Source organism: Thamnophis sirtalis, unplaced genomic scaffold, assembly GCF_051295495.1.
Source record: "Thamnophis sirtalis isolate CommonGarterSnake01/CBP01778 unplaced genomic scaffold, rThaSir2_p1.2 scaffold_4, whole genome shotgun sequence".
NCBI lineage: Eukaryota > Metazoa > Chordata > Lepidosauria > Squamata > Natricidae > Thamnophis > Thamnophis sirtalis.
The window spans coordinates 108878448-108903305 of NW_028261384.1; the positions used below are offsets into that span (position 1 = coordinate 108878448).

At 35.5% G+C, this 24858-nt stretch overlaps 4 protein-coding genes across 4 annotated transcripts; all 4 read left to right on the forward strand.

The window, feature by feature from the left end:
- The first annotated feature begins 1822 nt into the window (after positions 1-1822).
- On the forward strand, positions 1823-2794 carry LOC106547796 (olfactory receptor 2AP1-like). The gene has a single exon (XM_014065054.2). It carries the CDS (start codon positions 1823-1825, stop codon positions 2792-2794), a length of 972 nt encoding a protein of 323 aa, XP_013920529.2.
- A 5166-nt stretch (positions 2795-7960) lies between these two features.
- On the forward strand, positions 7961-8929 carry LOC106547795 (olfactory receptor 2AP1-like). The gene has a single exon (XM_014065052.2). The coding sequence runs from the start codon at positions 7961-7963 to the stop codon at positions 8927-8929; it is 969 nt and encodes a 322-aa protein (XP_013920527.2).
- Positions 8930-13373: 4444 nt separating this feature from the next.
- On the forward strand, positions 13374-14339 carry LOC106547794 (olfactory receptor 8U3-like). Its single transcript, XM_014065051.2, has one exon. The coding sequence runs from the start codon at positions 13401-13403 to the stop codon at positions 14337-14339; it is 939 nt and encodes a 312-aa protein (XP_013920526.2). The 5' UTR covers positions 13374-13400.
- Positions 14340-23406: 9067 nt separating this feature from the next.
- Positions 23407-24372, forward strand: LOC106547793 (olfactory receptor 2AP1-like). The gene has a single exon (XM_014065050.2). It carries the CDS (start codon positions 23407-23409, stop codon positions 24370-24372), a length of 966 nt encoding a protein of 321 aa, XP_013920525.2.
- The last annotated feature ends 486 nt before the right edge of the window (positions 24373-24858 follow it).

Here is a 24858-nt window from a genome sequence, read left to right on the forward strand (position 1 = left end):
AATAGAGTTACATGACAGAAGAATAGAATAAGTTAAATGTTAAATGTTAAAAGGTAGGAAGAGGACTGTCAATGCTGTCAACTCCATTGAAAGCCCAAGATAGTGGAAAACTCATCTAAAGGGAGGATATTCCAGAGGGTGGGGAGAAATGGTAGAGGAGGTCCTCTTCCTGAACCATGACAATCTACTAAATGTAAAGTACAAAATGTTCTGGATTACCATCAATGTTCTCAAACTTTTGTGTACAATGCAGTGTAACATAACTTCCTGTCACCAAGAAAGAAATAACATGCATTGTTTTGAAGTCTATAGAATTTTCTTGTCTCTGAAAAAGAAAACAGAGAGAAAGACACACACACAAACATTTATTAAGCTGCAGAAAGTAAGAACTTTTAGATTGTGCAAATTTCCTTCTACTCCTTGTTATATAACTATTTCTAATGTGTTTCTGATAGATTAAAAATCCATAAGCAAATCTGTATTATAATAGTGAAAAAGTAATATTATTGGTTGAATGACTTTTTAATGAAAGGTGGGGGAAAATTTAAAATTTCATTTACATGCAACACTTCTATTCAGTGAGTGAAGAGACAGAGGGAGAGTCTTAAAAGTTTTTCCCCCCCCAAAAAAAGGCAGTATTTTTTCCTTGACAAAAAGAACAAAATATTTCACTTCTCATTGAAGAAGCTTGTAATGGGCTGCTGGTGCTTGAATGGAACAATAGATACAGTTCAGATTGAAAAAAGCACTTTCAAGACAACTATAATCTGGATGTCTGAGAATTTCCGCAGAAGGAAAGGGAGAGGGGGAAGGGAGAGGAAAAAGGGAGAAGGAGAAGGGAGAGAAAGAAGGGAGACGGAGGGAGAGAGGGAGGGAAGGAGGGAAGGATAAACACCTGGTGGTTCGAAAAAGTGTAATGGCTAGAAACATTTAACTAGTCAGAAGATTTATTGCAATCTGTCATTTTCCATTAACTCTGAATATACAGGACATTCTTATCTAATTTGCATTGTGGATAAAAAATAAAAAGTATAACATAAAAGATATGTACAATATATGGAAATGTGTTTTTGTGAGATTAATAAAATGGTGTTGAAGTCCTTTTCTGAAAACAGTCTTAAATACTAATAAGAAATTAAGTGGTTTTTAAAAAAAAAATCCTAAGTGGCTTTATAAATCTAAACTATCACACATAAATAAATAAAAAGATACTACCATATATTTAAATTATTATCAAAGAAACAAATCTTTTCTAATTTAAAACTAGTGTGGTCTAGTTATTAAGGTGTTAGATTAGCAGCAAGGACCAAAATCTTTAAACACACCAATGAGCGGAATAATTTTTTTCCAGTCAGTCTGTCTCAACCCTAGGAAAACAATTCCTGAAGTCTAAAGCTGAACCATTCTTTTAACACTAAACTGATAATTTATTATCTTATCACAATCTATCTTCTGTTTTTCGGGATGATTTTGAAAGTAAATTTGATTATCTGTTCAAGGATGAAGTCTTTCATGCATTGTAAATGTTATAGTGTTATAGTAACTTCAACAATAGTTTATTTTAATATTCTGTACAAGAAATTAAATAAATAAAGTATTCATGGGACATATGGTCATTCCAATGTTAAACGTTCCCTCTCAGCACAGGGATAGGACAAGTTGTTTGATAGGTTCCCTATTTCCATTTGCAGGATTCTGTATCTTGTTCCAATGTATTTAATTTAATTTGTGTAAGTGTCTGGGAGCTATATGGAAAAAACAAAACAGCTTATCTATGTATTGTATTTATTTTTTAACAGAACATGAAATTCCTATTTCCATGATGATCAGAAATCAAACAAAAATTGCAGAATTTGTCCTTCTGGGATTTGGGGAATACAGTAAAGCACAGACACTTCTTTTCATGATCTTCTTAGTCATTTATGCAGTATCTGTAACTGGAAACAGTCTCATTGTGGCACTAGTTATCTTTGATCATCACCTTCATACACCCATGTACTTCTTCCTGGGAAACCTCTCCTTCTTGGAGGTTTTCTACAGCTCCAATATATTTCCAAGATTGCTTTTTGCTCTTCTTACTGGAAACAACATGGTTTCACTTAGAAGTTGCTTCACACAGTGGTATCTCTTTGGTTCCTTAGAGGCTACAGAATGTTGCTTACTTTGTGCAATGTCTTATGACCGATATCTAGCTATCTGTAAACCACTGCACTATGCAACAATAATGCAAACCCAAACTTGTATCCAATTAGTTGCCGCATCTTGGATCAATGGATTTATAACTATTGTGACATTATTTCATCTCATGTTACAGCTAACATTTTGTAATTCAAATGAAATGGATCACTATTTTTGTGATTACTTCTCAGTTCTTAATCTTTCTTGCACTGACACTAGCTTGATAGAAGTTATTGGTTTTATTATGGCTGTTCTATTCACACTTCCACCTTTTCTCCTAACTCTGATTTCTTACATATATATCATAGCTGCAGTATTGAAAATCCCTTCTATCACTGGAAGACAGAAGGCTTTTTCTACCTGTTCCTCTCACTTGGTTGTGGTTTCCATTTTTTATGGTTCACTCATGATTGTTTATATGCTACCAAAGAATGATGTCAATAGAGAAATGGAAAAATTTTCCTCTCTATTATACACAGTTGTACCCCCTCTCACCAATCCTTTCATATACAGCCTAAGGAACAAGGAAGTCAAAGAGGCACTGAGAAATAATATTAGAAAGCTTGTGCAATATAGAGTAAAGTCCCCAAAACTAATTAATATAACAAAGATATAATAAAAAGGGATATCCCATATAAGCCTCTTTTTCAAGCTTCTTAAGAATAGAATAGATTAGAATAGAATGGGATGGGATGAGAGGGCAGACAAAGAAGAGAGGAGAGGAGAGGAGAGGAGAGGAGAGGAGAGGAGAAGAGAAGAGAAGAGAAGAGAAGAGAAGAGAAGAGAAGAGAAGAGAAGAGAAGAGAAGAGAAGAGAAGAGAAGAGAAGAGAAGAGAAGAGAAGAGAAAACAAGATATTTTATTTGGCCAAATGTGATCAGATGCACAAGGAATTTGTTTCCAGTACAGAAACTCTCAATGTACATGCAAAGCAACTGAATAGTAATAATCATAATAATGATATAAATAATAGGGGTTATAGAGAAGATGAGAATGTTATTAATAATAATACATCCATACAACATGGAAGAATCTACTTAGACATAAGACTGTATGTGTGGATTAGGTGTTCAGCAAAGTGATGGCATGAGATAAAAAATGTCCCTGTGTCTAGTTGTTTTAAGCATCCCAAGGGAAAAAGTTCAAACAGATTGTGTCTAGAATGTTGGTCTGTGGTTATTTTCTCACCCCTTGTTCTGACTAATGCAATATGCAGGTCTTCCATGGAAGGCAGACTGTTTGCAATTATTTCTTCTGCAGTCCTAACTATCAGTTGGAGTCTGTAGCTGTCCTGTTTAATTGCTGTACCAAACCAGACAGTTATAGAAGTACAAATGACTGATTCAATCATTCCTGTGTAGAACTGTATTAACAGCTCCTGAGACAGTTGACAGGGCAGCACCTCGCATGCCCTAACAAATGGCTCCGCACATCACCTGTGGCACGCATGCTGTAGGTTCCCCATCACAGGCATATGGGGACCTGGAAGGATCTATGTGGCAATGGGCTTAACAGTATCCATCTTTACAGTGTAATATCCCAGTAGAAATTTAAAATCATTGTTCCCACCTTGACTATATATGATTATCATATACACAATGGGAATGAAATGAATCTGTTGTAATTTGTCTTTGTTCATGCTTATTATTAAATAATTCTTCTCCATTCCTGCATATGTTTAATAATATATTTGTGTATATCTACATAATTGAATTTGAATTTGAATTTGAATTTATTAAAATTTATAGGCCGCCCTTTTCCCTGAGGGGACTCAGGGCGGCTTACAATCACAAGGGAGGGAAGTGCAACATCAAAAACAAAACAAAATGTGAACAAAGAAAAAAATAGTAAAACACAACTTTCGTTCAACAATCAAACACTCGGGCGGGTGAATTAGGAGCCTATCCCCAGGCCTGCTGGGAGAGCCAGATCTTGAGGGCTGCGCGGAAGGTCTGGACGGTGGTGAGGGTACGGATCTCAGCGGGGAGATCGTTCCACAGGGTCGGAGCTGCAACAGAAAAGGCTCTCCTCCGTGTGGTCGCCAGTCGGCATTGACTGGCAGATGGGATTCGGAGGAGGCCCAGTCTGTGCGATCGAATTGGTCGAAGGGAGGTAATCGGCAGGAGGCGGTCTCTCAAGTACATAACAACATAATATGTTACACTTGTTTATCTGTATTCCTTCTAACATACTTTATTTCTGTTTATTTCTGTTTCCCATAATAAATGTATTTGCAGAGCAGTTTTTCCTAATATAAATTATCCTTGGTAAATATATATATATATATATATATATATATATATATATATATGTATGTATGTATGTATGTATGTATGTATGTATGTATGTATGTATGTATGTATGTATGTATGTGTATATATATATATATATATATATATATATATATATATATATATATATATATATATATATATATATATATAATTTTATGTATGTATGTATGTATGTATGTATGTATGTGTGTGTGTATATATATATATATATATATATATATATATATATATATATATATATATATATATATATATATATATATATATATATATATATACTTAAAGTCACAACCCCTGGTATGCCCAAGTATGCCCAAGCATAAATATAACATATATATATATATATATATATATATATATATATATATATATATATATATATATATATATATATATATATATATATATATATATATATATATATATATATATAATGTTTTGAGACTTCTACAACATAAATACCTTTTTTATTTAGATAGTTTTGGAGAGTGTCTCAAATTAATACATACTATACATATTGTTTTTCTTGGGGTTGAATGAACAAGCCTTTTATCATTTTTTGAGATTGAAAATTCTGGATTCAAAAGCAGATTCAAACTATGTGAGTCAACATTCAAGGCCAAAACCTTTTTTAAAGTATTTTATGGTTTCAAATTCAATCTGATTTTTTTTAAAATCCACAATCCATAATGGGGAAGTATTAGAAAACAAACCATCTTTTATTTTGTTACATGAGATTAAAATAGCAGAAAGAATAAATCCTTTAGACTTTAGCCTATTAACCTTTAGATATTAACTCTGTCACGCTTTCACAGTTTCATTATATTTTTATTGTTATTGCTATTGCATTCCTCTACATACATGCAAACTTTCAAAATATCTTTCAAGAAAAATGAATGAACAGTACATTAGCTTGAAATCATAAATCTCCCACCATCACAGTGGGGGGGGGAAGCATAATTCATCATGTTTATGTTTAGTTTTTGTGAAAATACTGGAAGGAACTCACAATGCAGTTTAAAATATATTGATTATTTATAAAACTCTGAAAAGAAACAGATTGCTTGCCTAATAGATTCAGGATCTACTGTGTCTTTACTGTTGGAATAAAACAAAACACCCATTTTAGAGATTTTTAAAAAAATGTGAATGGCAATTTATTCTTCTTTCCTAATCCTGAAAAGAAGGAATGTGATTTTTTTATAGTTCTCCCATAAATTTTAAAAAACAGTTTAGGGCAAATTGTCTATTTTTCATCCATTTAGCTTTCTCCTTTTAATGATGCTGATGCATGGTGCTTTAATTATATCGCTGGGATTTGTTTATTTGTTTTATCACCCTCAGCTGGCAGGCTAGGAGTTTTGGATATAACTAGCCAAAAAAAACCAAATAGGCTGTAACAGCCATATGTTTTGCAATTTTGTTTATCATTTATTTTTATCACTCACATTCATGAACTGTTTGCTTCATTTGCAGCAAAAAAATGTTAGAACTATTTTTCAGATATTCTGGCCAAATATATCAATTAATTTTCCTAAGGATACAGAGGCCTTAGATATGCAAAGTGCTTAAGGGATTTTCCCTTAAGGGCTTTGAAAAATGCATAATGATGTAATATTTTACTTCCATATTAATCTATGTTTTGTTTCCCATCCAGTTCATACTTGTTTGTTTTCAAAATAGATATCTGTTGGCTGCATAGCTATCTAACTCCTCTTTAGCAAAAACCAACATTCTTGGATAGTAATGCTATTCCAGTATCACTAATTTATACTCTTAAGTTAAATTTTATCATTTCTAGATAAATAATATTTCTTAGTGGTAGTAATTCTTCTGCATCATAAAATAAAAACAAAAACCCAGAAGAAATTATTTTATTAAAAAAAAAAACTAATGAAAATAAAAGACAGATTGGTTTGCATCTTTATATATTAACATCAGGTAGTACATATATATTCTGAATAAGATAAGAAGGAGGAGTTCAACAGAAAATATCAAGCAGCAACAGAATGGTAACTATCATTATATAAGCTTTGTTTGTTATTTGGAAATAATTAAAGAACTGGTCTTTCAAACAAGAATGTTCTGTAGAATATGTTTCCAAATATGTAGTAGCAATTGCTTCAGTTATTTCAGCAACAACCACAAGTATGGTGTCATTAGTGTCATTTTAAAATTGGCAGATTAATTTGGCACATAAATATTTAAATAAAGATAGCTACATAGGTGCTGTAATGGTATGTGGGAATGGCCTTGGAAGACAAGAGGAAGATTAGGCAACATTCAGGCAAAAGATATATCAGTTTGAAAATGCAAAGGGAAGCATTCCAGAAGAGATCTTCCCTCATGTTCCAGACGGCGAAATGAAAGTACAGGAGGAATACATTCAACCTTGCAACCATGATCTTAACCTTTCAAGGTAATCCAGATGAATCATAACCATGAACACTAGCTGAAACATTAATGTAAGGTTACATTAAAAAGAATCTTGCTTCGGATAATGCTTTGCATGATGGTTGTCTAGTCTGCAGCTCTTCTCCTTAGGTCATTCCCACATACCATTTCAGATGTCCAACAATTATAAAATAGTATTTTTGTTTTAATTTAAGTAATTATATTTTGATATTCTGATATATCACTATTAGAATGTAATACAGAGAAACCAAAAACCTATTCATTATTATATCCTGGGCTTTGGAATTATATAATTTATGCACCAGTTTTGCCATTGAATATCTATTTTATCCTACACATTATAAACAATGTATACCATGTAGTTTTTAATGTTTTTTTGACCTGTTGAAATATTTTCTTCCGTTTAATATATTTGTGTATGAAAATGTGAATGTCTGATTATATGTGTAAATATTATTCAAAATAAGATAGTCCATAAAAATCAGAAATGTTTTAAGCAGCGTATAAACAAGAATTTTCTTCCGAGAAAGTGTTTTATATTCTTATAATGATATGTCATAATGAAACATATTTATGCTTCTTTTTAAAATACAGTACAAAAATAAACATTTGTGCATATAATTGTGTTTAGAACAGTACTAGTTGAAAAGACACTAAACCGTTTTTATTTGCATTAGAATAATTTATAGATTCACATTCTATCCTTCAAAATAATATAAGAAAAATAGAGTTTTTGATTAGTTCCATGTTTTGCATCAAGAACAATTGGTCAATTCATTTAAATACAAGTATCAGGAAAAGCAAAATATACATTTTTTATAAACATAAATATTTTGTGAATATAACCAAATGAAATACAGAGACATAACATCTTCCAGCTATCTCTATTGATCCTATTATTATAGATTTATCATCAAGTATGGGGGAAAAAGTCTGTCAGTCAAATGATATATAACACATTAAACACTTTGACATTGGTCAAAATAAGAACAAACTAAGGAAAAAGCTTAAATATGACAATGACAATATCTTTAGTTTGTGCATTTTCTTTCTTTTTCTATTTTTAAACAGGACATGGATTTCCTAGTTGCCACGATGCTGGAGAATCAGACAAAGATAGATGAATTCATTCTACTTGGATTTCATGAATTCTATGAATTTCAAACATTGCTTTTTCTGAGTTTCCTAGTAATTTACATTGTAACCATGATTGGAAATGTTCTCATTGTTATGCTAGTCATCTTTGATGAACATCTTAAAGTACCTATGTATTTCTTCCTAGGAAACCTTTCTTTTCTTGAAATTTGTTATAGTTCCAATATATTCCCAAGGATGCTTTCAGCTCTCCTAACTGGAAATGGAATAATTTCTTTCAGCAATTGTTTTATGCAGTGGTATCTGTGTAGTTCCTTGGTAGCTACAGAATGCTGCTTACTGTGTGTGATGTCTTATGACAGATATCTAGCAATCTGTAAACCACTGCATTATTTGACAACCATGAATTCTCAGACTTGTATTTATTTAGCTGCTTCATCGTGGATCAATGGATTTGCTGTATTTTCAATATTGCTCATTTTGATATTACAGCAATTGAAGTTTTGCAGATCTAATGAAATAAATCATTATTTCTGTGACTATTTTGCCCTTCTAAGCATTTCCTGTAGTCCAACTTGGTTATTGGAAATTATGAGTTATATTGTAGCTGCTGTCTTCACACTTCCTCCTTTTCTCTTAACACTATTATCCTATGTATATATTATAGGCGCTGTCTTAAAAATCCCCTCTGTCACTGGAAGGCAGAAAGCCTTTTCCACCTGCTCTTCACATCTGGTTGTGGTTTCTATTTTCTATGGATCTCTCATGATTGCTTACATGCTGCCAAGAATTGAAAAAGCAGATGTGCCAAAATTTTCTTCTTTGTTATACATAGCTTTGCCTCCACTAGCAAACCCATTTATATATAGTCTAAGAAATAAGGAGGTCAAAGAGGCCCTAAGAAAAAAAATTGGTAGACTGATACTGTACAAACCAACCTGCATTTAGCATATAAAAATGCTACATCTGGGAAAGATTTGATAATTTTCAAGTTTTTTTAAAAAAAATCATTACTGATTTGTAGATTAAAATCACAATATTATATTTCTGAAACTCCATCAGGTCCACCTATATAAAAAGATCTTTACTAGATGAATATATTAAGATTTTTATACCTATTCCAAACAATACCGATAAAACTAGAGAAAAAATTCTTTGAAAGTATGAACAAAATAGTGGGGAAATGTATATGGCAAGGGAAAAAAGCAAGCATTAATATAAAAATGTTACAAGATGCAAGGATTTGAGGTGGATTTGGATAACCAAACTGGGAATTGTACTGTCAAGCAATGAGTCTAGCTTGGATGAAATAATGTATTTTACTGAGAAATACAAGATTATTGACACTGGAGAGGCATGTTTTTCAATTGGGTTGGCATGCTTTTTTGTGGTATGATAAAAATAGGGCACATTTTTCAAAGACATTATGTAAGGAAAGGATTATTAACAATATGGGAAAGAGTGAAAGGGAAACATTATTTAGAAATACCAATATGGCTTTTAACAATGGAAGCATTGACACATCCAAATAGTAGTATGAAAAATATTATTAGATACAAAGATATCTTAACAGAAAGGGGAGAACTAAAAAAAACAAGAATTAGAAAAACAAGGGATTGATATAGGGTGGTTTTCACAATTGCAAATAGAATCAAGATATGAAAAAGATAAAAGGGAGCATGTTTTAACTTAGGAAGGTCGGAGTTGGATAAGATACTTATGGGAACGGGAGAAAGAATAATCAAGGAATATATAGCTACCTATTAAGAACTATGCTAGAAGAAGAAGTGGTAAAAGATACAATATTAATTTGGGCAAAGAATTTTGGCCATACAATTGAATTAGAAAAGTGGCAATAACTATGGGAAAGAAATTATAAACTAACCATTTCAACAACTTACAAAGAAAAGTTATACAAAATGTTTTACAGATGGCATATGTCGCCAGGAAAACTAGCTAAGATGTTTAAAGACAAGTCAGCAAAATGTTGGAAATGTCAACAAGCAATAGATTCATACTACCATATGTGATGGACATGTGCAGAAGAAAGTAAATATTGGACTAAAATAAAAGTATGGTTAAAGAAAATTTTACAAGAAGAAATAGAATTTAGACCAGAGATATTTTTACTAGGTATTATCCCAGAGAAATTCAAGAAAGAGGATATCTATTTATACATGTAATTACAGAAGCGAGAATTCTATTTGCCCAAAATTGGAAATTAAATAAGCTACCAACAGATGAAGAGATAATAAAAAAGTTATCAGATTGTGCAGAGATGAATAGGTTGACAATTAAAATAAAGGATAAAGAGGAATCGGAGTACTTCAAGACATGGAGAAGGTTTTATGACTGGCTAGAGAAAGCAAACTAGAAAAGAAAGTAGGGAGAAGATAAAGTACCCAGATGATGCACTATTAAATGGAAAAGGGGGGGGAGAAGGAGAAAACAGAAAAGAAAATATTAAAAATATTTTAATATATTCAAGAATGAGATATAAAGGGTGGGGGACATATCTAGGATAGACTAGTGAAGGTAATTATATCAGGGCTAATAGAAATACCATCCCAAGAAAACATAAACTGAGTTTTGAAATATACACCAACAATAATAGAAAAAGAAAGGGAGAGAGGAGGAGAGAAAGAAAGGAGGATGGGGGAAAGAAGTAAGGTAAGGAGAGGGGGATGGAAAGGGAGAAAGAGATGGAGAGATTCTTTGAAAATTCTTTGGAAAAAAAGATTTTTACTTATATAATGCCAAAATATCTAAGTTCTTTATTGAGTACACTTTTATCCCATCTTAATGTAGAAGGATACTCAAAGTAAAGCCTCTGAGAATGATCTAACTACATAGGATGGAATGTACATTATGCATCATAATATTTGCATTGCAACATTGCAAGGCAGTTTTTGTATTTGTATGTCTTATTCAACTTCTATATACATGAAGAAGGTTTTTAAAAGTAAGTGGATGGTTGATGAAACTGCTTCTGAGTGATGTTTCATATGTTAATTTTCCAAATATTTATTCCAAAATAAATATACGTGCATGATTATTGTTGTGAGAAAAATAGGAATAAGGAGCATTATGGAACCCAAAAGCACTCATGAATGTACAATGGAATACCAAAGAGAAAATAAATAAATAAATCTTTTAAATAGTGTTTATTTCTTTGTTGGTTGGTTGGTTTGTAACACTGACTAATTAAAAGGATCAAGTAATTTAGCCAGCCGCATGCAGTTCCATTAATATCAATTACAACTTTCAGCTTCATAAAAAAAACTTTTTTAATTAGCAATATTGTAGTATTGTACATGTCGGAAGAGTATTCCTGTTGAGAAGAATCAATCCTTGAAGCACCCAAAAGAGGAGCAATAAGTATGATCTTTCCCCTTCTCATTGGGCTTAACTGTTAAAGTAGGAAGCAAATCAATAAACTGCAGTGTCTCCCATTCCCAAAGAAGCCTCTGATCTAGAAAGATATCATGGTTGGTAGTCTTGGAAGTTGCTAAGAGTTCAAAGTACCCAAGAAAAGATGCACTGCCTCTATCTCAGTTCTGCCAATGATTATTTAAGTATAAGCAATGCTGTCTCTGTACTGAATATCATTGATTATATGGACCCTGCTAGTTCTGATTTCAACATAGTGCCACTGGATGCTAGACAATGAGTGTACAATGTTTCCTGAACCGGGAGGCTCTCACAACAGTCACTCGAGCCCTTGTGATCTCTAGGCTGGAATACTGCAATGTGCTCTACATGGGGCTGCCCTTGAAGAGCATCCGGCGACTTCAGCTAGTCCAGAACGCGGCCGCGCGAGTGATCATGGGCGCACCACGGTTCGCCCATATAACACCAATCCTCCGTGAGCTGCGCTGGCTACCTGTTGATCGTCGGGTGCACTTCAAGCTCTTACTTACCACCTATAAAGCGCTCCATGGTAGTGGATCTGACTATTTGAGAGACCGCCTCCTGCCAATTACCTCCCTGCGTCCCATCAGATCGCACAGAGTAGGCCTCCTCCGAATTCCATCCGCCAGCCAGTGCCGACTGGCGACTACGCGGAGGAGAGCCTTCTCAGTTGCAGCTCCGACATTATGGAACAACCTCCCCGTGGAGATCCGTACCCTCACCACAGTCCAGGCCTTCCGCACAGCCCTCAAGAACTGGCTATCCCGTCAGGCCTGGGGATAGGATTACTCTAACCCCGCCCGAATGTTGAGTGAATGTTGTGTTTTTACGATTAATTTTCTTTTAATCACGATTCTTTTCTTTTTAAGTCTTGTCTCGCACTCCCTTCCCTTATTGTTGTAAGCCGCCCTGAGTCCCCTCAGGGAAAAGGGCGGCATATAAATTTCCAATAAAATCATAAAAAAAAAAAAATCATTCCTATATAATTTGCTTTAGTTTTTCCTCCCTAACATTTTTTAATTTTATGAATGTTTGTATATATTTGTCCAAAGTAAAAATTGGAAATATAGAAAGCTGATGCTTCTTAGATCACAAGGTTGCTTAAAGGACATGCATAAGTGCACCAGTTTGCCTACTGCCCCTGTCCTAGTTTTCATATTCATTTCATGTATTCATAATCATGTTTATACATATCTAATGTAATTCAATTTTGACAAAATAAATAAATAAAAGATAGATTTAAAAATAGTAATAAATATCTCTGTTGATAAAAAAAAAGTTATGAAAATAAGATTTATGGCCTAATACGACATGGGAGAGACACAGAGTTTTCTTCAAATATTTTGTTATGAAAGGTAGAAGAAAATTTTCAGGAGCAACAGCAGTTTTAAAATTATGAATTGAAACTATAGGCACCATATTAACTTTTCTCTTGTGGGATAATTAATGACCTCTTGAGAGAGATAGAGAAAGACTGAGAGAGTAAGTTATGATTTTGTAAACTCCCAATCACCAGAAAGGCAAATATTCAAAAAGTGTGGACATAAATAAGGAAATGCTGCAGCAGTCATTCTGAATCATAAAGATGCCCTTGTTGTTATATCACAGAGGTAAGCATCTTTGTATTTCATAAGTTTTTTCTGACAATGTTCAGTGAAAAAAATGCAATCATTTAAAAAAAATGGGTTTCTTGATTAAAAAGTGGTGTTGAGGACAGTGGTTTACCTTTTATTCATAAAGTATATTTAACAGCTCTAGTAAAATAAAATAAAAGAGTGTTTGCATTGCAAAAAGCAATACTTACTTGCCCTTTAACATAAAATCATTATTGCACAAGTAATCATGAGGAAAAGAAAGAATTGATTACCAGTCCCTTTTCAGATGGAATATATTCACTGTTGTTTTATCCTATTTCTCTTTTTTTCCCCCAGGATGAAATAGAAGATCTGTTTATTCAAACTATATGCATTTGTTAAAAATTATGCAATAAATGGCCTGGAGAAGTTAGATGAATATAACAGAATTTATAATTTTGGGGTTTGGAAACTTTGGACAATGGCAGTCTATTATTTTCTTTATTTTCCTAGTATTTTATATTGTAGCCATGGCTGGGAATATTCTCATTGTAATTTTAGTTGCTATTGATCAACGTCTTCATACACCCATGTACTTCTTCCTGGGTAATTTGTCATGCCTGGAAACTTGCTATATTTCAAATATTTTACCCAAGATGATGGTCGGCTTTTTGACAGATGAAAATACCATTTCATTCAATGGTTGTTTTTTGCAATTTTTTTGTTTTGGTTTGTTAGTGGCTACTGAATGTTATCTCCTGTCTGTAATGTCATATGATCGATATTTAGCAATATGCAAACCATTGCATTATGCAACAAATATGAATGCTCGAATTTGTATCCAGCTAGCAGCTTTTTCATGGATCAATGGCCTTATAGCTGCTTTGATCCTTTTAAGTTTAATGTTACAACTTACATTTTGTGGTCAAAATGAAATTAATCATTACTTTTGTGACACACTTCCTTTAATAAAACTTTCCTGTAGTGATACCAACTTAGTAGAACTTACAAGTTTTAGCTTTACCTTTGTATTTACTCTACCTCCCTTTATCCTTACTGTGACTTCCTACATATACATCATAATTACTATCTTGAGAATCCCTTCCACTATTGGGAGAAAAAAAGCCTTTTCCACTTGCTCATCTCATCTGATAGTAGTTTCTATGTTTTATGGAGCCATCATGATTGTATATTTGTTACCAAAATCTGAAGCACTTAGTGAGGTTAGTAAAGTATTTTCTTTGTTATATACAGTCCTTCCCCCTGTTGCAAATCCTCTCATTTACAGCCTGAGAAATAAGGAGGTAAAGGATGCCATGAAGAAGATATCAAAAAAGTTTATACCTTTTAGATTTTACAGAGGACAATTGTGAAGATTAAAAGCAAGAACATTGCTAAGAATCTTACTTTAAATCTTTGAACTTTCTGCCTTCTTCATATGAGAATTCATTAAATATTATTATATTTAATATTATATTATTATATTATAATATAAATATTATTCAAATATGTCCAAGCTGCTAGTTAATGTTTCAATTAAGTCCCTTGTGGATTATTTCAGTAATTTGTTGACAGATCATACTGACTAGTATGAGACAAGTATTGAAAAATGTTGTTATGTATAGCCTTTGATCTCTCCTATCTATACACTTTGTTTTTATTTTCAATAATCATTATATTGTTTGGATCTTTGTGAATGATATCAGTTTCACCTGATAGTACTTTAACATTTTACTTAAAGCATTTATTTTGTAAGGATTTTATTCAGCTATAAAATCAGCTGCCAAATGTTTATATTATTTTTGTACCTATACTATTGTTTTTTTCCTCTCTTCACATACATGGATCAAACAGGACATATCCCACATTGGTGCAGCTATCATTATCCTCCACTTCAGTGAACAGAGCAGATCTGGATAATTAATAGATTTATTAGTTTTTATGCATAATTAATAAGCTGTATGCATGTCTTCTAGATTATAAATAGCAGGATTAGATAAAGAAGGAATCGATTCTATGAGGTAATGAAAAAGCAGGTTTTCATTCTAATTTTCCTACCTATGTTCATGTTTTGGTTTTATACCATTAAATTGAAAGATATACATAAAAAGGAATAGTACTATGGAGTTGTATAGCAATAGCACTAAGGCTTATATACCACTTCACAGTGCTTTACAGCCCTCTCTAAACGGTTTATAGCAGTAACATATTTTCCCCAACAATCTAGTTCCTCATTTTACTAACCTTGGAAGGATGGAAGGCTGAGTCAACCTTGAGCCTGGTGAGATTCGAACTGCCAAATTGCAATAAGTCAGGAGAAGTAGCTTGCAGTACTGCATTCTAACCACTGCACTACTATGGCTCATCATAAAGGAAAGTATGCTATTATTTTTTATCTTGATACATTCAGATATATCTGGTTTCCTTTCCACAGAAATCTAGTGGTGAAAATTGAAAAACACTAGCATAGACATTCATTTTCCCCTCATTTAATGTTTGTATGAAAAGTAATATTTGAAGCAACCTGACAGGTGCTAATCTGTCAGAAAAGAGATGGACAAAACTGTACTTTGGGCTTCCCGTTATTTATCTTTTACCTAAATTCCCTAACAATCATCTTACTCATTTAATTTGTATCCACTTCAGTGTACCAGTGTATTCTTTTACACTGAGGACATTACTATTATCTGATAAATTTCAGTTGGCCTTAGTCAATCACTTTGTTAACAACTGCAAAGAATAATGTTTGGGGATTAATTATAAAAAAAATTACAATAGTGGTTTCCTTAAATAGATTTTTAAAATGTGGACAGTTACAGAAAATAAATTTGATCATGTTAAGTGTTTTAAACATTTCTGAGTGGCTCACATGCTGTTGGAACTTGGAAGCTTCATAATTATATAAAACTAAATATTAAGGAACTCAATACTAAATAGATGAGGCCCACTGTTCAAATCTGTTGAGATGTGAACATATATTCTGGAATATTGACTATACCCTATGAATTCAGTGTCTTCAGTAAATTTGATGAGTTCCTCTTCAATCCTATCATCTAAATCAGAAGATATGATGAAGATATTGAATAGGGCCTAAGACAGTGTCTTGGGGTACCCCATTGCATACTTCCTTTTACGTAGATGCAGTTCCATTAAGGACTACATGTTGAATGTGGTTAGTCAGCCAGTTACTACTCTGTCTGATGGTAATAGTGCCTAATTTATATTTTCTATCTTATAGAAGTAGTGGGTTGTAGTCTACATTATCAAATTCCTTGCTGATGTTCAAGTAAATCATATTGAACATTTTGCTGGTCTACTAATTTAGATACATTGTCAAAGAATGCAAGAATGTGGTTATTGAAGGGTGAAAAAAGGTAAAAATCTACACCTTACATATAGTTCTTGAAAAGAAAATAGATATATAACTAATAAATTAACCCTCCAAGTAATATTTTCTAGTATGTCTGAAATACAGACATATGAAATAGGCCACAACAACTTGTTAATCTGATCACATTTAAATATTTAACCCTAACTAAGGATTAAAATTCTGTTTCACAATAAAAAATATGAATAATTAACTTGCAAAAAATAACTTTCTGGTGATAATAATAAAAATAATTATTTAATAAATTACTTCTTTCCTTATATACATACATTCATGTATGCTTTCATTCACACACATACTATATGAACATTAAAAGGAAAAACAAGAAAAAATATTTCAATGCAGTAATATGACAAATCTCCCTAACCTATGACATATTTAAAAGGCCATCTTTTTGAATATTTTCTAAAAAGCAGCAAGATTGGGGTAAAATGGACTTCAAGCAAATGGTATTCCAGAGAATGAGAACAGTAGAGAGACTACAATGTTCCAAGGTACCACTTATTATATTTGGCTGAAAATGTTTAGTTGAAATCTATACCATATCTTTGATATCCAATGCTACTTTATAGTATGTACTAAAACAATCTAGATCTTGGCCTCAGAAAAACAATTTTTTTCTCTCTCAATCTTTCTATCTCCCCTACATCAGTTCTGCACTGATTCACTGAGATATGAAGACCTGTTAAAGTGAGATGGCCAATGACTGAACTCTTTTTACAGCAATGGAACCAATTGGCTATCCCTCCCAATTACATCTCCAGTTTCACTAATATTCAGACAGCACTGTTGGACATACACAAGTCTGAGAGTGAGATTGCAATACCTAAATTTGATGTATGAATAAATACATAAAATAATATCTTTTATATCCAATATGGAATGTTTTTTTTATTTTAATAATAAGGAGGCATTGCACAAACATCATTATGATCATAATGGTAATATCACAGAGCATACCACCAATCATAAGAACACATAAACAAAGTAAAAAATAACAATATGTTGGGGAAGTACAAAGCAAGGATATTCCATGAGTCAAAGGAAATGACAAATCATTTTGACATTTTACCTCTTGAAAAGGCTAATTTTTTAAAGTTTATGTCAAAAGGAGTTGGTCTGGGCTCAAGCACAGCCTGGGTTAAATGATATTCAAGAAGACAAGAGCAGTGAAAGAAAAGAAATGACTGTAGGATTCCTAACATCAGCATTTATCTTTGGATGTAAAAGTATATTGGGAATTAAATTAAATATACCACGATGTGGATAATATCTCCAAGTTTATGTTATATTCTAAAGTAATCTTTAACTGTATTTTAGAGGATCAATTTTTAATTTGTCCTGCTGTGTGCTAGTTCCTTACTCATTTGATGAGATAAATGGAGATTGTTGGATACCAGAAACATTGGTAATGGTTTACACCATGGTCCTCTGTTCCAGCAGGAACAGAGATTCAGTCTGATTGGTTGAAGGGTCTGATAGCTCCCTATAAAAGGGCTGCTATCAGACTGAACCTTCACTGAATTGTACATATTTCACTTGTGCTAATAAATAGCTGTATATTACTCTGAAGCCTGAGTGTGCCTTCATTCACTCGATTTAACACTGGCGATGAAGGAGGGATTGAAAGACAACTAGGCAGACAAAAAGAGCTCAACAATCCAGCAGGTCAATCCAGCTGGGAGCACGGCACAGCATCGAGCAGCCATCTTTGAGCAGCAAATTTGAATGTGCTCAGGAACACAGCATGACAACGCATGCTCCACCAAATCTGTATAACCCAGCTACCAAACACTGGGAACCCTACATGATGAGGTTTGATTGCTTCCTCGAAGCCAATGACCTCATGGGCCTTTCTGAAGGTCAGAAAAAAAATGTTCCTGAGCTACTGCAGACCAGAGGTGTTCGAGACGGCAAAGGATTTGTCTGAGCCAATGCCACTCCAATTGGTCACTAGGTTAGTTCTACAACATTGAGGACACACTACACTCCCAGACCATCTAAATACATCCGGAGGCACAAATTCAACATCCGTAACCAAAAAGAAGGGGAATCCATCAACGAATATGTTGCAGTGCTCAGAAAGGCTGCAGCGTACTGTGAGTTTAGAGATCTTGATGAACTACTACTTGACCGCATCATGTGCAGTGTTAGGGACATTGGCCTGCAGAGGAGGTTATTAGCAAAAACTAATCTTACTCTCCAAATTGCCCTAGACAAAACCAGGGCTACTGAGTCTTCAATTAAATCAACAAAAACCTTGCAGCACCAAAATTAGGTATCAGGCAGTTGCTTGTAGATTGTGCCACGGCAGAGGCCCAAACCATCGTGAAGCACAGGGGTGCACTCAAATGCAACCGTCTTCCATTCTGAGTTAGTATAGCCCCTGGACTGTTCCAAAGCATCTTGGAACGGTTTTTGCAGGGGATTCCAGGATTCATTCCCTATTTTGACAACATATTGGTATCGGCTGCAAATAAGCTGCAATTACATGAAACCGCTGGGAGAGATCATCCGCAGGCACGGGATCAGATACCATCAATATGCGGACGATACTCAACTGTATCTGTCCGCCCCGTGCCAACTCAATGAAGCGGCAGACGTGATGAGCCGGGGCCTGGAGGCGGTTATGGACTGGATGAGGGCTAACAAGCTTGTGCTCAACCCAGAAAAGACCGAGTGGCTGTTGTGTTTCCCTCCCAAAGATTCCACCAATATTCCATCTCTCAGGCTGGGGGGTCAAATTCTATACCCCTCAGAGAGGGTCCGCAACTTGGGAGTCCTCCTAGATCCACAGCTATCATTCGACCATCATTTGACGGCTGTGGCTAGGGGGGCATTCGCCCAGGTTCGCCTGGTGCGCCAGTTGCGACCCTACCTGAATCGGGAGGCACTCACAACAGTCACTCGGGCCCTTGTGACCTCTAGGCTGGAATACTGCAATGTGCTCTACATGGGGCTGCCCTTGAAGAGCATCCGGCGTCTTCAGCTGGTACAGAACGCAGCCGCGTGAGTGATTGTGGGTGCACCGCGGTTCACCCACATTACACCTATCCTCCGCGAGCTGCGCTGGCTACCTGTCGATTTCCGGATGCGCTTCAAGGTGCTGTTAGTCACCCATAAAGCCCTGCATGGTAGTGGATCTGGATACTTGAGAGACCGCCTTCTGCCAATCACCTCCCTGCGACCAATTAGATCACACAGATTGGGCCTCCTCCGTATTCCATCGGCCAGCCAGTGTCGGCTGGCAACTACAAGGAGGAGGGCCTTCTCAGTAGTAGCCCCGACCCTTTGGAACGAACTCCCCGTGGAGATTCGTACCCTCACCACCGTCCAGGCCTTCCGCACAGCCTTGAAGAACTGGCTAGCCCGTCAGGCCTGGGGATGAAGATAGTTGCCCCTCCCGAATGATGAATGCATGTTGTTTACTGTTTTTTATTATATGTGTCTTTGTTATTGTCTGCATTTCCCCTTCCCTGATTTTATGTGAGCCGCCCTGAGTCCCCTCAGGGAAAAGGGCGGCCTACAAATGTCAATAAATCCTAAATCCTAAATTATTTAAAAGATTGGGAACTGTTCTGGCCAGAATCAGAGACAAAGGTGTCCGCCTTAAAAAAGAAAAATGCCAAATTAACATGCCAAGGGTTGAATTCCTAGGGTGCCTCATTGACGGCTCTGGGATTCACCCGACCAACAAAAAAATTAAGGCAATCCAGGACGCCTTTACACTTTGCAATCAGACTGAACTGCATGCGTTCCTCTGGCTCTTTAACTTCGACAGTGTTTTTCTCAAGCAGAAAGCCATGGTTGCTGAGCCGTTGCATCAGCTTCTCAGCAAACATGCCAAGTGATCCTGGGCCACAGCTGAAGCAACCATATTTGCTGCAGTGAAGAAATTGCTGTCAGCGAACACGTTTTTGGTCCAATATAGCCAGACCCTGCCACTTGTCCTAATGTACAATGCTTCTCCATTTGGCATAGGAACCATCCTCAGCCATTGCATGCCCAATGGAACCGAGGCACCCATTGCCTACTACTCACGAACATTGTCTGCTGCCAAGCAGAACTACAGCCAATTAGACCGTGAGGCTCTGGCTGCCTACGGCTGTGACTTTGAACTTATCATGGACCACAAACCATTGCTAGGATTGCTGGCTGGGGACCGGCTTACCTATGCTTCTTTGTCGCTGCAAATGACCAGATGGACAATCTTCCTTGCGGCCTACAGTTATCGCCTCGTCCATCAACCTAGCTCTTCCTTGGGGCATACCGGTGCCCACTGCCTGAACTGCTTGCAGACCCTACCCAAGACACCAGTCCTCCTCATTGACTGTCTTGAGGCTGGTCCTGTCTGTCTTGTGACGTCACCTGCCACTCAGCAAAAAACTCTACATTCCAATAGGTTTTGAATTGGGTGTGGAGGGGGTGGCCCAAGCATCCTGTGGGGTCTGAATTTAAAATGTTTTATTGCAAACATGATGAACTGTCAGTAATAAATGGTTGTTTACTATGGGGAACGGGTCGTTGCTCCACCCAAACTGCGCATTGCAGTATTAAAGGCCTTGCACGTAGGGCATCCTGGAATTGTCAGGATGAAATCTTTGGCCAAGAGTTATGTGCAGTAGTCTAACATGGACATGGAGATAGAAGAATGAGTGGCTACCTGCACACCATGCCAGGAGTCCAGACCAGCTCCCCAGAGGCACCCGCTAAGGAGTGGGAGTGACTTCAAGAACTATGGTCTAGGGTGCACATAGATTTTGCTGACCCTGTTCATGTCTAGACCTTTATGGTAGTTGTGGACGCCTACTCAAAATGGCTAGAAGTAGTCCTCATGACCTCTACCATGGCAGAAGAGGTCATCAAGGTACTATGGAGACTTTTCTCCACTCATGGTCTGCCCAACGTTTTTGTCTCTGACAATGGGCCCCAATTTATGGCCATGCAATTTGAGACCTATTTAACAGCACAGGGAATCAGACATGCCCTGGTTGTTCCATTCCATCTGACTTCCAATGGTCAGGTGGAGAGAATGGTGAGATCTGCAAAAGAAGCCCTATCTAGGATGGGCCTGGGAGATTGGCAAACATGGGTTGATCAATTCCTCCTCACAGAGCACATCATGCCAAATGCTACCACTGGTAGAAGCCCTTCTGAGCTTCTAATGGGTCACCGGCTAAGGTCCCACTTAGACAGGCTACACCCAAACTACTCTGCCACGTCGCCCCCAGATTCAACCGGCAGAATAAGAAACTTTAGCATAGGGGATCAAGTTTACGCCTACAACTATGCTGGGGGAATTCTTTGGATTCCTGCCTCAGTAATAGGCATCACCAGGCCTTGCTCTTATCTATTAGAGCTTGAGGATGGTCAGAATTAGAGACGGCACATTGACCAACTCCATGGCCACATCTCCAACTCCAGTCTTAGGCAACCAGAGGTAACTCCTGCATGAGTTAGCCAAAGCCCTACACAAAAGGAGTGCAAATTCACTCCTTACACAGAAAACTCAATCCTGAAGGTACCGAGGCACTTACCTGTAATTGTTGCAGGCCCACAGTGAATTGTGAGTGAACCGGCTGTGGCCTGCAAAAACTTCCAGGAGCTTCCACCAGGCGAAGCCGCGGACACAACAGATTGATCCGACCTGACTGAAGAACACCCACCAACTGAACTGCGCAGGTCTGGATGAATCACCCAAAAGCCCGCCTATCTGTATGACTATGTCACAAGTTGGATGAGCCCATCTAAGAGGAGAGGGGTGTTAAATACCAGAAACATTGGTAATGGTTTACACCAAGGTCCTCTGTTCTGGCGGGAACAGATATTCAATCTGATTGGTTGAAGGGTCTGACAGCTCCCTATAAAAAGACTGCTGTCAGACTGAACCTTCGCTGGATTGTACATAGTTGACTTGTGCTAATAAAGAGTTGTTTGTTACTCTGAAACCTGAGTGTGCCTTCATTCACCCGATCTAACAGAGATGCATAAAGGTAATGGGAATGATGGGTGAACCATTTTACAACAATGGAATCAACTCAATATCTTTCTTTCTGGCTCTCCAATTTCACACATATCTAGACAGTAATGCAGAACACATATTAATCTCCCTTATATGATCTTTTACTTCCTAAATTATTTGTCTTTTTGTTAATTCTTCTACTAAGATCAAAGACTTTAGAAACTCATAATTGCCATGTGTTTTCCCTTGATCATGCAGCCTTTATTGCTTTGCAATCAATTAAGAATATCAGAAAATATTGGGGAATTATTTATAAGCTGATGCTTAGAACATTAATAACTTAAAAGTAATGGACAATAAAAATTCAGGGGCTCATGAAAAAATCATCTTTCATTTGTAAGTCAATTCTGATTGTGATAGGATTTAAATGCAATTCATTAGTGAGTTTTACCTTGCTGTGTTTTAGAATAAAATCAAAGGAAGTAATTAAGATATATAAAGTGAGATAACAAAGACAAACATAGGCAGAAGAAATAGGATAGAGGTATCGATATCGATATCGAGTTTTTGTCTTCCTCAAATAAATGTCATAGGCACAAAGAAATATTGCATCAATTGATATCATTGTAGTGATAGCTAATTGCATCACCTTATTTTACAATTATTATAAACTCTTGTTTCAATTTTATGTTTTCTTGTTTACATGTATTAAGAGATTTTCTCCCCTCTATTGCTATGAGGTGTATTTGAAAATAACCCCCCAAAAGATATCTATGTGCAGTCTGGTTTGCTGAAATTGCTTACATATGTAACAGTAAATCCCCTTGTTCTCCAGTGCATTTTACAACAACAGTGTTTCTATGAGTGCTAAAAAAACAAAACCCAAAAGTCATAATTTTTAACTCAGTGTCTTGGGTAGGATCCCAATTAATAAATTGGTTCTTTAAGCACAAAATACTTAAGATCAAAATTAAGCTTTGAATAGCATAGGGCATTAATTTAGCTAAATTTAATCTTTCTATATATAGATTTACCTATTTCTCCTTTAACTATATTTCCCATTCTTTCAGGACTTGTTCCCATATCTATCATGGTCAGAAACCATACAACGATAAAAGAATTTATCTTGTTGGGATTTCAAGAATTCTCTGAACTGCGGATTCTTTTTTTCTTGACCTTTTTAACGATTTACATTTTGACCATAATGGGAAACATTCTTGTTCTTCTGTTGATTATCTTGGATCCACATCTTAAAAGCCCTATGTATTTTTTTCTGGGGAACCTGTCCTTTCTGGAGGCTTGCTACAGTTCAAATATATTTCCAAGGATGATTTCAGCTCTCTTGACTGGTAACAGGAGAATTTCCTTCAACAGCTGTTTTACACAACTCTATTTCTTTGGTTCATTGGTATCTTCAGAATGCTGTTTACTCTGTGTGATGTCTTATGATAGATATTTAGCAATCTGTAAACTATTGCATTATGCAACCATCATGAAAAGCTGGACATGTATCCAACTAGTAGCTGTCTCTTGGATCAATGGATTTGTGGCTTTGATGGTACTCCTTGTTTTGATGTTGCAGTTAAACTTCTGTAACTCCAATGAGATTGATCATTACTTCTGTGAATATTTTCCCATTCTAAGACTCTCCTGCAGTGATATTAGCATGGTGCAAAATTTGAGCTTCCTGGTGGCTTCTGTGTTCACATTTCCTTCTTTTCTTCTGACACTTACATCTTACATTTATATTATTGTTGCCATCTTAAACATTCCCTCTACTACTGGGAGGCAAAAGGCTTTTTCTACATGTTCATCTCACTTGATTGTAGTTTTTGTTTTCTATGGATCTCTAATTATTGTATATATGACACCAAAGGCTAAAATTGGGAGGCAGATGCAAAAAATATCCTCTTTGTTATACACAGTTTTGCCTCCCCTACTCAACCCTTTTATATACAGTCTGAGAAATAAGGAAGTCAAAGATTCTCTAAGAAAAAATATCTGCAGGAATTTTCATTTACTTTCAAAGGAAACCAGAGGAAAGTTGCTTATGTAAAAAAAAGCAGAAGACTGAAGGAAGACATAGTGGAGGATGAAAGAAAAATTAAATACTTGATTCATTTTCTGAATATATGTAGACAAGCTTTTCAAATTAACAGGCTGGAAGTGTACATTATTAAAATATATCATGTTGTAATATATTGTAAATTATTAAAGTGCATTACATTGTAAATTAGAACTAATTTTACTATCTCTGAAACTACTTCCAATGAGATTATGATTTGATACCCAGAATCATACAATAAATGTTATAATAAATATCAGACAGGAAAAATCTCATTTAATTGTTCAGAACATGGGAAAATTATTGGCCAGCAGAAAGAAGTTTATGAACACAAATAACATTCTGATCAAAAATATTATGTAGCATTAGAAAATGACTGTAAAAATAAATCTATTTTAATTTTGTTTTAAAATCTCTCTTTCTTTTGAATCTGTGTTATTTTGAATTGCAGGCCAGCTATTGGAAGGTAGGAAATGA

Excerpts from the sequence above, each read along its gene's own strand:
- LOC106547796 (XM_014065054.2), top strand. The coding sequence starts at position 1,823 with ATGATCAGAAATCAAACAAAAATTGCAGAATTTGTCCTTCTGGGATTT.
- LOC106547795 (XM_014065052.2), top strand. The coding sequence starts at position 7,961 with ATGGATTTCCTAGTTGCCACGATGCTGGAGAATCAGACAAAGATAGAT.
- LOC106547794 (XM_014065051.2), top strand. The coding sequence starts at position 13,401 with ATGAATATAACAGAATTTATAATTTTGGGGTTTGGAAACTTTGGACAA.
- LOC106547793 (XM_014065050.2), top strand. The coding sequence starts at position 23,407 with ATGGTCAGAAACCATACAACGATAAAAGAATTTATCTTGTTGGGATTT.